The sequence below is a fragment of the Engraulis encrasicolus genome, chromosome 16 (assembly GCF_034702125.1).
Source record: "Engraulis encrasicolus isolate BLACKSEA-1 chromosome 16, IST_EnEncr_1.0, whole genome shotgun sequence".
Taxonomy (NCBI): domain Eukaryota; kingdom Metazoa; phylum Chordata; class Actinopteri; order Clupeiformes; family Engraulidae; genus Engraulis; species Engraulis encrasicolus.
The window spans coordinates 41,462,083-41,480,423 of record NC_085872.1 but is presented as its reverse complement, the minus strand read 5'-3'; the positions used below and the strand labels follow the sequence as shown (position 1 = coordinate 41,480,423).

At 42.1% G+C, this 18,341-nt stretch overlaps 1 protein-coding gene across 1 annotated transcript in view; it reads right to left on the bottom strand.

The window, feature by feature from the left end:
- Positions 1-1,674: 1,674 nt before the first annotated feature.
- Positions 1,675-18,341, bottom strand: part of LOC134466097 (uncharacterized) — a 28,312-nt gene continuing 11,645 nt past the window's right edge. The window contains exons 6-7 of the mRNA XM_063219994.1: positions 3,215-3,269; positions 1,675-1,746 (exon numbers count right to left, since the gene is read on the bottom strand). Coding sequence (XP_063076064.1) covers positions 1,675-1,746; positions 3,215-3,269 — 127 coding nt within the window. The remainder of the gene's footprint in view (positions 1,747-3,214; positions 3,270-18,341) is intronic.

Genomic DNA, 18,341 nt, shown 5'->3' with positions numbered 1-18,341 from the left:
ATGACTGAACTGAAGACAATGTGGTTTATAAAATATTTTTTAGGCATCAACATTATAATTAAAACCAAGGCTAGGTGTATCGCCACCATGCTGGGTTTGTGGCTCACTATTTTATGCTTAGTTTATTTCACAGCCAAAATACAAATACTTGAACACTTTATGGTTTAAAGCTACTTAATTTGACTTAATACATAAAGACATCTTCACAAATCACAGTAGGCCCAATACAATTCAGCGAAAAACTTAAATATTTGAAAACTACTCGAATGATGTTCTAGGATGTAGTTTGCCCACATCTGAATTCTGGGGAAAAAAATGATTTTAATTACTGGTTCTTCATCCCAGGCTTGACACCCCTGTCATTATAGTAATTAAAACTGAAGCTTACCGTCTTTGTATACAGCTGCTAGGTAGTAGAAGCAGCTGCAGGTTGCACTGTTTTCACACGTTTGCTTCTCATTTCAAACCATTCATCCTCACAAAGAAAAAAAAAATGTTTGTCCCTCATCCCTGCATCTGCATTTGCATCCTAAAGGCAGACACATCCATCTGTCTATTGTCTATGTTACCAGCTACCTCTTGCTTCTTTTCAAAATTGGCTTCATTTGACTTATACACATACTACACAATTGGTCTAGTTAGTGCGGAGAGTCCTTTATCTCCTTCCTGCTAAAAAACACAGACACTTCCCCAAAACACTCCTCCTTGATAGCTCAAATGAGACAAACTTTTTCCCCCCATTGTGAGATGAGTCATGCTCACGCCGTGGACATGCTGCTAATCATGCCCAAAAGAAGTCGAACTGGTCTTGTCGAAATTAGATCTGGCTTGAACATATTGAACAACGGTCATCACGGCATACTTTTTGAAAAGTCTGTGCGACTGACTGTGCTTGACTTAAATCTCAGTTGGTGATGGTCGGCCCTGGACTCCTTTTGTATGGCTTGCATTAATACCCTCACTAGCATGCAGGCCCTGTGCTCCGTCACCCTGTGTCACCTTTCTTTTCCAAATGGACTGTCTCCGTCTTGTTCAGAGCAAAAGCGAAGCGGTATTAGAGAAGGGCAATGCTTATCTTTCAAGGCCTCATTGTGTTTTGTGCTGGCTCTAAGTCGTCTAAGCCTGTTACGGTTAAAAATCTCAGTCAACTGAAAGGCAATGATCCATCAAAAGAGAAAATAATGGCTGCTCAATGGCAATTTATTTCTGTTTTGGAGACCACAGATGTAATGGTCCTCTCGAAAAGCTAGCACGTCTTCAGTTCAGCTCCCTGTTGGTTGAGCATAATAAGTTTAAGCAGATGACAACTATAAAGCGTCCATAATGTTAGGGTAAAATTCAGCATTCAAAACTCAAACAGCATTTATTTCATAAAAAGTGTTACTCAAGACAACCTTGCACCTATATACTCAGAGCTCTCTAAATATTTGCTACTACGTGTCACCACTTTGGCCGTCGACATTTTTGTGCGTGTAGTGGGGCTGTTGACCACACTGATGACAAGGTCACCTCAGCCACAGCTGGAGTCATGCACTGGTGACCAGGTTAAGTGACTGAGTAAAGGGTGCATGCTAAGGGTTTCTCTCTGCAGTGCACTTGTCTAGTATCGCTGGTTTGCCGAGGCAGAGACTGGCCCTGTGGCCCTCCGTAAGCAGATCCTTAGCAGCATTTACCTCACACCTCCAGCTCCTCAGAGACTGCCGTCACTGCCCCAGAAGTTCGCTCGTTCAGCAAATCTTTACCTCTCTGCGAATTGTGCATCGAGGAGACAAGAGGCATAGAAAAGGGAAGGGAAAAAAGAGAAAATGACCAGCACCTGCACTTTTGTTCAATCACAGCGTTTCTCTCACTTTCTCTTTTTTTCTCTCTCTCTCGCTCTGACTCTCTATCCCCCTCTCTCCTCTTCTTCTTTATCTCTCTCTCTCTTCATCTCCCCCCTCTCTCTCCCTCTCTCTCTCTATCTCTCTCTCTCTATATATATCTATCTCTCTCTCTCTTCATCTCCCTCTCTCTCTGTCTCTCTCTCTCTCTCTCTAATCCCTGTTTGTCCTGTGTGCTGCCCAGAGCTGGGTTCTGTGCATGTTGTGACCTGGCAGAGCATACTTCAATGCAGCAGTGCGTTTCTTGCAGACCTTGGCGGGAGGCAGGCAAACAGACTACAGACTCAAGGTCTCGGCTGAAGGGAAAAAATGAGAGTTTCTAATTTGCAGTGTTGCAGAGCTGAAATCAATGAAAGCCAGAGAAATTGAAAAGCGAGAGTGAGAAAAGACTGCGGAGAGGGGGAGGAGTGCGGGCACTTTAGGAAAGAAAAAGAACGGGAATATATATTTTTAACATTGTGAGGCGGAAAAGACAGACATGACCCTTTCAGACCTCGAGAGGTCATGATATACGGAATAACAAGAACAACAGGGGTGAATTTCTGGAAAGCGTAGTTGATAACTATGTTAGCTACTTTGTTGGTTCCCATTGGTAACCATCGAAGTTGCTAACTGCTAACAACTATGCTTTCCAGAAATGCACCCCAGAACAAAATGACAAGAATAATGCAGGAAGTCTACACTTGGTTGATGCAACCTGGTCAACTTGTTTTCTGTATCCATGTATCCAACAAATCGTGTTTTATATGTTCATCTTGCAAATTATCTATTCTCAAATATCCAATTATTATTTTTTAAATGGACACATTAAATGTTGTATAATAACCTATGTCTTTAGTTTTCAAACCGACTCACCTAACTTTTTTTTTATCTAGCCATGTTCTATTTAAAGCCAGAATGATATTTCCATAGCAATTAACTACCGCTCTTCATCTGCCTTAAAGGGGCATCTCTTTGCTTTTTCATGCTAGTTTGAAGCCACATATCTCCTTGGTCCCTGCCTGAACAGATTCATAATGGTTCCCTTTTGATGAATTTCTTCGTCGGAGACAGTGACCCACCAATGACTTCCTATCGTCTCCGTGCACAGATAAATGTTTGCATGTCATTGCCAGGCAGATGATCCCGCAGAGTGCAGAAGCCTGGGGCTTCTTCGATGGTTGGTCAATCAGCAGTGTGTCAAAGCTTTTATATGCAAATCGTGAAGGCAGGCACCATTTCCGAAGACCAGCACATGCCAGGCTGAAGATATTAAGATTGAGTCTCTCCCTATGTGCTCCTGTTGGGGCGTACGTTCTGGTTTTGCATGCCAGAGTGCCATACGAGGAACTTACCTTGGCTGCTTTGACCAATGAGCTGTGGTTGTTCCGCAGTTCCTCGCTATACGTGCTGAGAGTGGATATGGATTAATAGCTTCAAGGGGCAATCTTTTGGCATCCTTGGTGATTTCCTCTATAAGTCAGACATGCAGTGGTGTCAGCTGCCATTTGTATCTGAGGGTCAAAGGCTGATTCATAGCGCTCATTCTTGCCATACCATTAAATGTGACAGAAAAGAACGCCCACCATCTCCCCCGTCTTTCCCATTCTCATGTGTGTCACAGAGTGATGTTATTGCCATTGACTGCAAATGAGAGTCGGCTATGGAGCACTGCTAGCAGTGACTGTGCGAGCGGGGCTGGCGCTGCCGCAGAATAACATTTGTGCATATTTGATGCAGCAGTGTCGTCTATAAATTACATTTGGCTGCGAGGCTTTTGATGGATTTGTGCTGCTGTGTGTGTGTTGTAAGGCAGAATGTTACATCAGTGATGTGGGTCACATCGTTTGAGGGGGGACATAAATATAGTGTTATCAGAGAGACCATTGTTAGTTGTCCTTGAGGTGCAAAAGCAAAGCTGTGAAGAAACAGTTGAAGCACGCACGCCTGTGAGTGTGTGTGTGTGTGTGTGTGTGTGTATCTAGGTACAGATTCATACCATCCAGCTGCCACACTGTCTTGATGTGCTAGGCGGCCAGTATAACTGTGAAAAGTTTTTCACAGGTTTCAAGCCGGAGACTTGCTATATCTTTGGCGCTGTCTTTTTTTTTTCTTCTTCTTCACAATGCCTCTATTTCTCTCCTCTTTCCTCACCTACCTTCTCACCATCACGTCACATATATCTTTTCTCTCACTCTAAAACGATGTTAATATAGCATAGAAATAATTGAGAAAATATTCACACTGACAGACCATTCTCACCACCCCCCCGCCCCACACCTACCCACCCACCCATTCTTCCTCACACCTTCCTTTAACAGTATGGATACTGACCTAGATCTGTACACCAGTCAGAGCACATGGGAGTTTAAATCTTCTTTAGTCAGTGTCACAGTGGAGGCAGGGCAGGGCCACTGCGGTATGAAATATCTATGAGCATGAGCAGGTAGAGATATGTGGTGGCTTCGGGGGGGCGAGACACAGGCAGCAGCAGAGCCGTGGCCCCCTTTTCAGCATAGCGGCCAGGCCTCAGAGGGATACCCAAACACGGCGGGCCCCAGGCAGGCAGGCAGGCCCTCCTCCTTCAGCTCCAGGGCACCAGAGGCCATGTGCAACAATACACCATCACGGCCCCAGAAGCTGTAGTAGCTGTCGTGGGTATTGATAATATGTGATGCATAAGATATATAGAAGATATGTGAGTGTCTGCCTGCTTGCCTCATGAAGAGCCCCCCCCCCTCCATCTCTCTCTCTCTCTCTCTCTCTCTCTCTCTCTCTCTCTCTCTCTCTCTGTGCAGGGAAGCCGACAGAGGGGGACAAAGGGGTCACTTGTCCCGGGCCCAGGGAGAGAGGGGGCCCAGAATTGGATCCGCATTAAATTGTATTGATTGGGTTTGGGGCCCTTTCAGATGTCTTTGTCCTGGGCCCAGCCAAAGCTGTCAGCGGCCCTGTGTGTGTGTGTGTGTGTGTGTGCGTGTGTCTGTGTGTGTGTGTCTGTGTGTGTGTGTGTGTGTGTGTGTGTGTGTGTGTGTGTGTGTGTGTGTGTGTGTGTGTGTGTTTGTGTGTGTGTGCGTGTGTGTGTGTGTGTGTGTGTGTGTGTGTGTATCAGATACTCTTTGTGTGTAGGGCCACGAATGAAATCCTGCAGCACACCATTTCTTTTCTATTGTGTCTACTGTCTACACCAGGGGTCCCCAAACTAAGGCCCGGGGGCCGGATGCGGCCCGCCAGGCCCCTTTGACCGGCCCTCCACCTCTCTGCATTTCACCATTTGAACTGGCCCAAAGAAGCTATCCTCACAGAAAAAAAGATAAAATATATATTTTAAATATTTTATTTTGTTTATCAACAGGCCTTCCTACAGTTTAATTTTCACTAACTTAGTGTGAATCACCAGAAGTTTCTTGTCTTAATAGTTTCTCATCTCACTGTAATATAAACAGGCCTACCATTTCTATTGTATCACTCCTAAACTGTCAATCACCATATTTTTCTAACCTTTCTTTGCTATTTTTACATGGTTATTGGAAATTAAAAGAAATACCTGTGGTATTTCAAATTGAAAAACATGTGAAGTACTCACTCACTTGCAAATCACTTGTAACGACGTTTCGGGCAGAGCCCTTCTTCAGCATGTAATGGCGATTGCCGTGCTAGAAATTATGGCTATAACAGGCAGTGGCCTAGTATACAGCCCACATGATTGATCCCGGCCCCTGATCACAGTCAGGAACGATAATGTGGCCCCCAAAGAAAAAAGTTTGGGGACCCCTGGTCTACACCTATAAACATTTAACATTATGATCTTACACTTGGCATACTTAACCCTATCCCTGAACTGAGGCAAAGGGAAAATACAAAATGAACACACTTAGACTTTACATAATTAATACAATACATACAGTATATATACAATAATACAATAGGCCTACATAATGTATGTAAGGTACTACTGCAACACATTCATTTCCCCACTGTGGAATAATAAAGGGCATACTTAGCCTACTTAGTTTCATTAGAAGCTGAAAAGTGGCCTAGGCTATAGTGTAACTTAGTCTAATTTGTATCTCCTCATTTGTTGGGCCTCAAATTCAAGCTGTGAGACAGACTGAACTACAAGTGTGCCCTGGCACTCTCAATCAAAAGCATAGACTAGGTCTAAAGGAAAAGCATATAATTGCACAGTGACCAAGTACTCTTACATTATTGTGAGACACGTGTAACTGAAATGTTGCCTAGCAACTATTGCTACTTTCTGTAATCAGCTGGTGCACACGTTGTTTGTAAACAAATAGTTTTCTTGCTTATTCTAAGCTGTCTGCCAAACCTCTCAAGTTGTCCAGAAAACATTTCATTTAAGTTGTCAGTATGCAGCTAATGAACAGATATTTTGTGTGAGTTTCAGCTTGTATAGATAATGCAGTCTAAAGCCAAACAAATTTTCAAGGGCATTTTGTACCCTGCAAGCTAGAAATGTCTGCATCTGAACCCGTTCAGTTAAGGATGACTCATGTTGTTACTAATAGGAATTGCTATTTTCAATGTCAACATGACTCCTGTATAATCTCATTCTGCCATGAAACTTCTCAAAATAATTAAGCTGTGTTTTTTGCCTGTTTCTACAAGATAACTTGTGAATCCCACGTGACACATGACAACAATGACAACAGCCATACATAGAAATGTGTAAGTTTAGCCCTAGTCATCATGATTCTCATAAATTAATTATATTATTATGCAAACATAGAGAAATAGACTGTATCATTTGTGCATAAATTGTCTACGTCCTTGGCCAAATGCACAAGTATATCATCTTTGCAAATCTGCGTCAAATCCTTGGAGTTTTTCTACACCCACTAATTTGCACATTCAGATTTCACGAGGATGTGTCTGCATACACATGCTGCCTCAGTGATGAAACAGTGATCAGGCTGATTCCAACCAGACATGATAAAACCTGATGAGTAGAATATATCTTATGTCTAGGATGCCATTGCTCAAGTGAGGCAGAGGCAGGTTTACTTCTACACCTTTCGCTTTTTTCAGACAAACACAAGTTACACACTCACCAGAGCTATGCATTGTTGGATATAGGCCTGCATGTGCTTTTCTATGTATTCTTGGGTCTGGCAGCTTGTACAGTAGGCTAGGTCCTCTTTTGAAATCTCTACTCTTGTTTCAGGTAGAAAAGAAGATTGCAAGCCTCCTTGCTTTGCCACCGTTTATATAAAGCCCAAGCGAGGGAGTTGGCCGTGATCGTAAACGCTAAGCATTCATCTTCTCAACAAGTGCTACCTCCTCATTAGTTGCCATTCTCACATATACACCGTGCCAGCCAGTGCATCAGAGGGGTTTGTCAGGTGACTTCTTCTCTCCATTGCTCACTGCACTGTACTGCACTGCACTGCACTGCACTTGTCTGTGCTTCATTTGACCAGGAGCAATATGGTTTAGGAAGCTGCGTTTGTCAGGACACACCGCACCTATTTGCAGTCTTATTACTTGTACAAGAGCAGTATGGCCTCTTAAAGCAGTTTTCCTAAATAAATCATTCCACTCCCTTCAGGGCAACATAAGCAGTGGTGTAGTCTACTTTTTTATGGTGGGTATACTGTATATTTGAGCATTTTTTGAAGTGGGTATACTGTATTTATTTGTGCTATTCAAAACAATGGATCAATCAATTTTAAGTGGGTATACTGAGATCCCTGAAATTTAGAAGTGGGTATACTCCGTATACCCGCGTTCTACGTAGACTACACCACTGAACATAAGGGCCCATTTTCCTTGATGGACTCCTCACACAGCCTCACTGACTCCCCAAAACACACACGGAGGGCTCAAAGTCACTCTCTGAGTTTTTGTTAACAGGGGAAAACTGTATTAGAACATGTGTTTTGTTCACCCAGCCCTTTGTAGCTGCTCTGCATGATAAAGCCACACACGATGTGAGCCTTTTGGAGTAGACGTTTTAATGCAGGCTGGTGGTGGAGGAAATATAATTTATTTATTTGTGAAAGCAGAGAAATTATTTATTTGACAAAAAAAGCATGGTTTGACTGGCCTTACCTACCAGAAAGCGAATGTTATTTCCTTTTTACTTTACAGTGTCCAGACTCCTTCTTTCCTCCTTTCTCTCTATCGAGCTACTGTCTGAGCAAAGCTGCACAAAGACATTCTTTCAGCAGCTCATACTTACCGTAACTAGAGCGATGCCTGATCAAGGTGATTATTAATGTTCTACGGCCTTGACTCAGACAGGTGACAGTTGGTCATGAGAGAATATTTTGTGGTTTTGGGTAATTGCACATACGGTACGGCACAGCCAGGGAGCAGAAACACTGTCTATTTCAAACATTTTGTTTGATGCGGCAGCCACCATACCAGACATTTCATCGCAAAAAGAAAATGCTTCATACAAGTAAAAGGTCAATTGTGACGAAACTTTTAGGCCTGTTGGCTTTGACAATTAACAATACAATACGTCAGCAGAAAAATGTTATGGTTACTGTACTCTATTTGTTTGCTAATAATAGGCCTACATTTTTTGTGTTCATTTTCACAGTTGGTAGGCCAGCCACAGAGGATGACATTTCCTGGCGCATTGAATTTTTCCCTTGGGAAAGCTTCAAGCTACTGTAGGTGAGTACACATAAACCAGCATAGCCTTTAGGTAGAAGAAGTTATATAATTCGTTTATTCCTGCGAAACAAGTGTCTCATTAAAATAAAGACATAACTGCATGCGCACGCACGCCGCATGCACGCACACATGCACACACACACACACACACGTACAGAGAGAGAGAGAGAGAGAGAGAGAGAGAGAGAGAGAGAGAGAGATAGGTGTGTGTGTGTGTGTGTGTGTGTGTGTGTGTGTGTGTGTGTGTGTGTGTGTGTGTGTGTGTGTGTGTGTGTGTGTGTGTGTGTGTGTGTGTGTGTGTGTGTGTATGTGTGTGTGTGTGTGTGTATGTGTGTGTGTGTGTGTGTGTGTGTGCGTGTGTGCGTGTGTGTGTGTCTTGTATCTGTGTCTCACAGTGGCTGCAGGAAATGATCTATCCTATGTGGACATTTTTGCAGTGGTGATGAAAGGAGAGTTTCATTGATTCAGCCGGGTGACTTTTTCTGCTTCAGCAGAAGGTTAAAATACAATATATCACCAAATATAAGTACCCAAGCCTGATATATCTAACTGAGGAAAGGGTGCTTTTTTATATTTAATGGCATGGTGTAAGTGCATAGAGATGGCACAGCTACTACTTGCAACAATAAGAAAATACTGCATCATTATCATCATCATAGTCATTTTGCTTATAATGACGATAATCCAAAATAGCATTGCAGATATGAAACAGACATGATGCAAGATGGACTTTCGCAAAATATCTCTTCCCACCTTGAACCAAAATCTGAGTTTCCACCTTGACCTCAAAAGCTGTTTGTATGTTGACAAAAAGCCAAAGCACATCGAAAAGCTGATTTTTCTAGTAGCCTTCTCTTGAATGTGTGGACAGGGCCTCAGTTGAAAGGAATTTCTTGGCAATGCTATTGGTCAGCTTTAAAGCTTTCACTGGTTTCTGTCTGCTTGCTCTAAAGCTGGTCCAGCCATATCTGTATGTTCACTTGATAATTCTACCAGTAGATTGGGCCCCTTGTGTGTTTAATAGGATGCATACTCACGTGGTAAACTGAATAATGATAACAAAACTGGATATAAATACGATATGCATGTAAGTTATTCTGTGTATATAAGTACTCCAACCAAAATATACCGTTAAAATGCATCACCATTGATTCTATGTTCACTGTCATAGTCCAACTGCTCAGAATACAGTGCAGAAATAGATGTCTTTTTCAGAATTTTACTTGAGTGGAAAAGGATGCCATCAAGAAAAAAAGAAATGTCAATTAAGGACATTTCTGCCTGTACATTTTCATGCCATTTTTCATAGCTGCTTTCTTCAAAGAGTGACAACAACAACATTGACTGTAACTGTAACACTGAATACTGACAGTTTACTGGTCATGTTTATTGCTTATGACTAAGTGACAGCGCATACATTACTGGTTGTCACAACCTTCGCATAAATTAAAAACGTTCTAGTAAAGGAGACACTTCTCCTGCATCTGCTCAGAGCCTGAGAGCAGGGCTGGATGAAGATGGCCTGGGGCCCCTAGGCTACAGGTTGCTGTGGGGCCCCCCGGAGGGCAAATTTTGTGGAATTTACATAGTGTCAATTACGAGCTAGGGATTAAGGAGAACATGTCTCCCAACTGTAGAAAACATGACAGATTATTTTTTTCAATATTGCATCTGTCACAATTCTGCAATTTTTCACTTTTGGCCAGCCAGGGGCCCCCTGGCATGTGGGGGGCCCTAGGCTGCAGCCATATCTAGCCTGTGCGCTAATCCGGCCCTGCCTGACAGACATTACTGCAATTGTAAAGGAAAGCCAGAAGAAGACACAGAGTATTATCAACATCCTCCTCCTGTTCCAACCAGAAAAAGACACAGAGTATTATCAACATCCTCCTCCTTTTCCAAATCATTCTGGCCTCATTTAGCCCTCGCGTCTTTTAGCTGACAATATTGATCTGCTGTCATGTCTCACTATTGCCAGTTTCTAAACAAAAGGCAAGACCTTACGATTTAAAATAACCTGGAGTGATTTCCAGGTAATTGTGTCTGATGGGTGTTAGATATAGGTAAGAAGTGTAAATGAAAAATATCTGAAATCTTCGTCAATACATGGAGAGAATACGGCTAAACCTCTGACGGCTGCATAGTGAAGAACATGGGACTGTTTCGCCTCAGAACGTCTTTACTATCATGTGTTTTTCAGCATGCTATTTTTGTTGCACCCATATAGTCTGCGCAAATGTAAACGTATTTCCAGCCTCATGGTGCAAAAAAATGTACAAACTTCCAGCAAGCTGCTCAATCCTCATTTTTAATCATGTTCACAAGCTGGACTCATCTGATGTTCAGGTTTATAAATACATGCAGTTCGTTTCCATGTCATTAACAATCTTGTGTGCTATGGAAATGTTGTATAAAGCATCACATTTTTAGTACACAATCACAATGAATCAAAATGGGTTTTTTTTCTCTGATACGTACTGAACGTGTACATGTACTCAACATGGCCAGTTTAAGTGTAGTAAGCAACATTGCCATTGATTGAAGAGAAAACACCAGTCAGTGGCCTCTTTATTTTAATGGTAATCAGGGGAAACGGGTCACTATAAATCATTCATATATTTTTGTCAATGCTAATCGTGTTTGCATTCTCATTTATGTGCAAATGAAAGACTGCAGGCATCCCTTTCCCCGTGTTTTCGAGTGGATCTCTCTGCCTTTTGCCCCTTGTACAGTATGAGTGTGTGCTGCTATCTTGTTCTGCCTTTAACATCACCATCTGTGGAATACATGACAGAGACAGGAAGGAGAGAGAGAGAGAGAGAGAGAGAGAGAGAGAGAGAGAGAGAGAGAGAGAGAGAGAGAGAGAGAGAGAGAGAGAGAGAGAGAGAGAGAGAGAGGTGGAGACAGGTAAAACAGCATGTGGAAGAGGGACAGAAGACAGATTGAGACAAAGGGAGAGGAACAGAGGGAGCGGAAGAAAAGAAGTGGAGTCAGTTTGGTGGGTGGGGTGCAGGCAGAGCTATTTAAATCCATCACCTTGAGCATCCAGACTGTCAGCTTCAGTAAAGTGGGTGGAGAGAGCAGTGCGAGAGATGAAAAACACTCAAAAAAGAGGAGAGAACAGAGGGGAGGAGGAGGAGGAGGAGCAGGAGGAGGCGGAGAGGAAGGTTGGAGGGGTTGTCCAGTGATTCATCCTGGCTACGGGGCAAATTAAATCTCACACACATCTCGATCCAACAGATTTATCTGGGAGGAAGGAGCTTCCCTGCACTACCCTCCCGGGCTTGACAGAGGGTGGGCTCTCCCATCTCCTCCGAGGGGGCCAGGCGTCCATCAGCGCACTTAATGGCTCCCCTCGCCGAGAGGAGGCGGATCAGCGGGGCCGAGCGGGTTTATCAGGGAGCAGTGAAATGTGGAGCGTGACAGTTATCAGTCAGCAGCATCATTTGTCATGGGTGACGACGGGGAGAAATATGATGGGGTAGAGAGAATGATGAATCGTACCCCAAGTGCGGGCCATGCACAGTCACATATAGACAAATACACTGCTGCATGTTTGGGCTGGAACTTCAGGAAAGCGAGGGGGAATTGAGAAGACCTACGTCTCTACATATCTGTGCAAGAATGAATGCTTAAAATGATTCGAATATGTTGGCGAACATTTAAAAACATGCTTGTAAAATAGGGAAATTTAGAGGGAATTAGATTATGCTAATGCGGATAATTCAGAGTGCGTTGAAAGAATCTTAATAAATCACATGTAGGATATGGATAATGTCCAGCTGTATTTAATGTGATCCTGTTGGATGAGGTTTTTACTTAATGTATGGTGTATGGCGTATACTATCTGTTTGAACTAAATGTGTATACTTAATCATTTAAGGCAAAGCTCAGAAATGCAGTACTGCACAACTTTCAAAAATTACTGTTATTGTGTGAGGTAGGCTAGTTTTAAAAATAGACCTGAGATTCCTTTTTTTCCTGTTTATAACCTTTTACTTGGAGCTTTCTATACTAAACTGAACACATTTGGCAAGCATTAAGAAAAGCATACAGAAGGGTATAGGCCTATTAAAAAGTCAACATAACTGCACAGGCATTACTATTGACATTTATGATGCAGTATATGGGAAGAAAGAGGGATATACCACAGGGAAAATTACAATAATACAATTTTTCAGACGGCCATACAGTAGAATACAACATATACAATTACCAAAGGGGTTTACACATGGAAGTGTTGGGGCTGAAATCAGAGTCGAGTTATGGAAAGTGGCATGCGTGCCCAAGGTATGAAATCTAAGTGATTTAAATGCAATGTTGGTTAGAAGCATTAAAAACATCACCCACTTGCATTTAAACGGGTAATCTCTGGTGAGGAGCTCTGTGATCTTTCTGGTAGAAAGAGCAATATACTGTAGGCCTATACTGCCGTGCAAAACAAGAACGCAGTAACTCAAAATGGTCGAAATTTTTTTTATATCGGAAATGGGTTTTAAACTACCTCATTTGTCTTGTGTCAAAAAATGGTGTTCCAACACCGTCCCGTTTTGGAGAAAACTCATTTTGAAAGTGCAAAAATTACCAAAAAAAAGTTACTGCCTGTTGTATTTAAAGGTTATGTCGTACAAAACAAAAACGCAGTAAGTCGGCGAGTTACTGCTGCACGTTCCAATGGGACTGGTTTGGGAGTAGACAGTAATACAAGAACGCAGTAACTCCTGCAGTAACTCCATTTCATGGCAGTAATACCAGCCAAGAACGCAGTAACTCTGTTTTTTGTGGCAAAAAGACACATAAATGTTGTTTTTTTGTTTTTTTTTGTGTGCATTAAATTTCTATCCTAAACAAGCATTACCAGGAAATGTCACCACCAATTTACCGACAACACAGTTTGTCGCGCCATATGGGGAACTTTGAAGCCTTTTTTCTCAGTTTGCCGTTTTCAGAGTTACTGCGCTCTAAGATTGTAGGGCAGTATACGTAGAGCAGAGCATGTAACTTTTCAACACCATACTGATGTTACAAGTCATTGTTTCAATTTAGGGGTGGAACTAATTCATTAGGATTCATTCATTATTAATGGATTAATATTATTAACACAAACTAATCCCATTCCAAGTCACTATTGCAAATCATGAGAAAAAAAATGTATACCACTGAAGCACCTTAACCAGTACCATCAAAATGCAACCCAATTGTTTCTATCCAGTGATGTGCAACACAAAATGCTGCTTTTTGAGGAAAATGTTGTGTGATTAACCAAAATGAATTAAATACATAGCTTTAACTGTTTTAATCAAGTCCCACCCCTGTCTCGATTACATCTTTGTCATCACCTGAGAACACCTGTAATCTCTGCACTGGCACTGTTGCTGGATCTCAAACGGTGCACTTGTGCACTTCAGTGTTCATGTTTCAGTGCATATGGCGTATTAGTTATGCACTGAAACATAGTACCCGAAGTGCACAAGTACCCCATTTGAGATCCAGCATGTGTAACTCCTTGCCGCCATTACGAACTGAACCCGGCCACCAAAATAAAACTTTTAAGGTACTGCTTTCATGGCTGTATATTATGTTATACCCTCCCCACAAAAGTATGTCCTATGTTCTAAAAAAAACAACAGTTGTAAAAAACTGTGTGATATTATGTCATTTCTGATATCTAAAAATATTTCAATTCCCATGTAGGCCTATAGTAATACCTGCAATATATAGGCCTAGGCTAACATTTAAAACCAAAGGTAGGCTACTTGGCACTAAGTGCCAGACTAAAACTATGTGGCTTATATAAATATGGATTAAATAAGTAAATAAATTAAAGGCATTTTAACAAAGCTCATAGCACCAAAACATCAGTACATAAACAGCATTATAACTCCTGTACTCAACATTTACTTGCTGCGCTCAACTTCCGCCTGTCTGTCTGTCTCTTGCCATGCACACATGTAGGCTACACAGAAACATTCATATCCAGACCTATGCCACAATACAGTAGTCCAACCAAAGAAGAGTCAGCCCAAGATCAGCACTGTTCAGTGTTAGAGAGACAGTTGAAGACATATTGATCCACATTTAGAGTAGAGTAGAGTAGAGTAACATTTATTAATCCCGAAGGAAATTTAGGTGTCTAGTAGCATATATACAAAAAATGGATTATTTCACATTAAACATTCAGATATAAAAAGTCTCTCGATGCAATAGTTGCTACTGATTGTTGGAGGAGGGATGGAAGGGGGCAGGGTGGGGTGGTTATGCGGTCCAGTCACCTATAACAATCTCCTTCAGTGTGTTCTTCTGAGTTGTTGCGCTAAATAGCTGGATGGCCCTGGGGACAAAGGACTTACACAGCCTGTCAGTCTTGCAGGGAATGGCGAGGAATCTGTGGCTGAACAGACTTCGCTGGTTGGCAAAGACTGAGTGCAAGGGATGATGGTCATTGTCCATTATAGAGTCCAATCTGCCCAATGTCCTCTTTTCAGTTGTGGTACTGAGCGCCTCCAGTTCTGTACCAACAACAGATCCTGCTTTCCTCACCAGCTTGTCCAGACGTCCAGCATCTCTCTTCCTAATGCTCCCGCCCCAGCATGCCACAGCATATGAAAGCACACTAGCCATGACAGACTAATAAAACATCTGGAGGAGTCTGTTGCAGACATTAAATGATCTTAGCTTCCTCAGAAAGTAAAGCCTAAATTTGCATCAGTCCTTCCACTAAATGGAATTCCACAAGCATCAAAATCAAGGGACACTGACACATACATACTTCATTCATTTGCAAGAAATAACCTCTCGACTACAATAGAAAGAAATAACGTTGGACTTCAGGAACAAAAACACCAACATACATCCCACTCATCATCAACGGCAGTGCTGTGGACTTCTGTGAAAAGCACAAAGTTCTTGGGAATCCACATCAAGAATGACCTCACATGGACTACACCACACTACACTACAGAGGGTGGTGAGGACGGCTGAAAAGATCATCAGATCACCCCTACCAGCCATTCAGGACCTGTACACTTCACACTGTTCCAAGAGGGCAATGAACATCATCAAAGACACAACTCATCCAGCACACAGACTGTTCTCCCTTCTACCATCAGGGAAGCACTACCGCAACGTGTGGTGCCGCACAAGCAGACTGAGTAACAGCTTCTTCCCACAACCGCGCGTGCGTGTGTGTGTGTGTGTGTGTGTGTGTGTGTGTGTGTGTGTGTGTGTGTGTGTGTGTGTGTGTGTGTGTGTGTGTGTGTGTGTGTGTGTGTGTGCGTACGTGTGTGCGAGAGATTATTGTCAATGTCTTATTTATATGTTTTAGGTTAAACTCGATATTAGAGTGGAGACTGGTCAAACGCAATTTCAAACGTCTGTGCTAACCCTGTTACATAGATTTTTGACAAGTACACTTGACTTGAATGATAGGACCTTTCAGGGCTGAACTGGACATAGGGGAAATGAAACTGTACGCATAGGGGAAAGGCCCGATGGCCGGTGGACATTTTTGGTCACAATCCACATCGCTATACACAAGTATTGTTTCAGCTACAGCTGTTTAAATAAATAATACAATTACACACTACTGGATCTTTAACTATGCTATTGAGAGATAACAGTTCACCTTGAATGGCCATATACACCAAATTCTCTGTATACATTGTTATGACAGTATTTTGGGTGTGTTGAGTAATTTTGATTCATTCAAACTGCATCATCAAAACAATAAACAGTCTGAAGGGTTTGACACTGTGGAAGCACTAATGTGACAGGGTGATTTATACACTATTCTGCTATAGCCTACCCTTTGAATGGAGTGAACCATCTCTCCTCCTGTTGAGTGAGCAAAGTCAAACTGATTTTCGATTTCTTCCTTTTAATTGGAAAAATAAAATGTTACCAACCAGTCAGCCACAGTTCCAGGAGGTTAAACTAAACAGGTCTGCATCCTGAAATGATAGTTTATTTTCAAAGCTTGATCTTTGTTGCTGAGTACTGGATGGTGAGAATGCCTTCTCTTTTGAAAACTCACTAAAAAGGAAAAACGAAAAAATCACATCCTAAATCAGTTAGAATTTAGAGTCCCTTTATGCCCTTGTGTATCATGCAGTGTATCATGCAAATGTGTGACCATCTTCCGTTTGAGGTGTGAACATTATATTACACTATTCAGCAGGTTTAAAAAAAAAATCTTAAGCCACTTAGAGTTATGGAGTACTGTATACTTTATTAGTAATAGTCCCTGGAGTAGTGAAGGGGTAAGGTGCCTTCAAGGAAACTTCAGCCATGGATGTACCGTACGTATGCATAGGAGACCACATTCAGGCCAGCTACCTTTTTTGTGCTTTGCATGCCAAGACCAACAGCTTTGATTACTGTAAACCAAAACCCATCCCTAAGCCTTACCTGGTTTTCAAAACGGAATGTTTGCAGTCCATTTGGGTTTATTTTCTTTGAAAAGTTAGTTTATAGCAGTATGACTTGCAACACTATAATGCAACTCATGGGCTGAGACAGAAAAGTGGTTCTATTCATTTGAATGGCAGGGAAAATTCACAAATACTTCCAAAAGCATTACAACAAAAATAAGAAATATTCAGGGTATTCAGTTTATCCAAATCATAAATCAACCCTTGCTATACTGTATATATTTTTTTCTTGAATTTTAAACAAGCTATTGCACATTAGTGTTATATTCAGTATAGGAACATCTCTTTCAGTGTCCACAATCGTGATATTAATTCTGAAGTATTGCCAACAGGCTGAAGGCAAAAGGAAACATGAAAATCAGACAGGGAGTCATTAAAGCAAGTAGTTTGTTTTTTCTCGATCTATAAAGGGAGGAAAATAAAACTTTGTGTTTGTTTACTTACAAAATGAAATACTCTACGGTGAATTAGCATTGTATTGATATTGTTTGGTGGTGATATGCTAAAGATGTAATTTAAAATCTAACACTTCACAAATCTTGGCCTCCACCATATGGCAACTGTTTTGGGAAGCCCTCTGTCTGCAGGAATAGAAACATTTACCATGTCTTCATCAGGCTTGGCATAGGCAAGGGGGTGACGTTATTAAAAGACATTGTAGACCGACTGGTATCTTTTTGTGTAAGACATGGGGTCAATCATTGAGGCTCGAAACCGTAGCCAAATTAAACATATCTATTTAACCAGAGGGACTGAGAGTGCATCCGTCTCCGAAGCAGGGAAGGAAATCCACATATGATGGCAGCAGCAGTAGATCACACACTACATGTTAAGTGGGTTGTACAGTAAAGAAAAAAATCCGCAAAGCATTACTTAATCACACATGCAAGAGCGCCCACACTCATACGTACATGCAAACACACACACACACGTACACTATTCTTTCTGTGTGTGTGTGTGTGTGAGAGAGAGAGAGTGAGAGAGAGAGAGCGAGAGAGAGAGAGAGATAGAGAGAGAGAGAGAGAGAGAGAGAGAGAGAGAGAGAGAGAGAGAGAGAGAGAGTACCAGTGTTCCGCATCCAGCGTTCCTGTCAGGGTTAATGCTGTTGCACCCTGCGCAAAATTGCCCGGGGCATGTCTCTGACAGCCTAACCGGATGATATGCGTACATAGCAAATGAAGTGCTGTAAGCCACTCAGGAGCCCGTATGGATGACACTGTGTAGTGCAGTTGAGGCTTTTTCTTTTTTTTTGAGTGACTATGAGGTGACCGAGTATATATGTACAGTAATGTGTGTGTGTGTGTGTGTGTGTGTGTGTGTGTGTGTGTGTGTGTGTGTGTGTGTGTGTGTGTGTGTGTGTGTGTGTGTGTGTGTGTGTGTGTGTGTGTGTGTGTGCGTGCGCGTGCGTGCG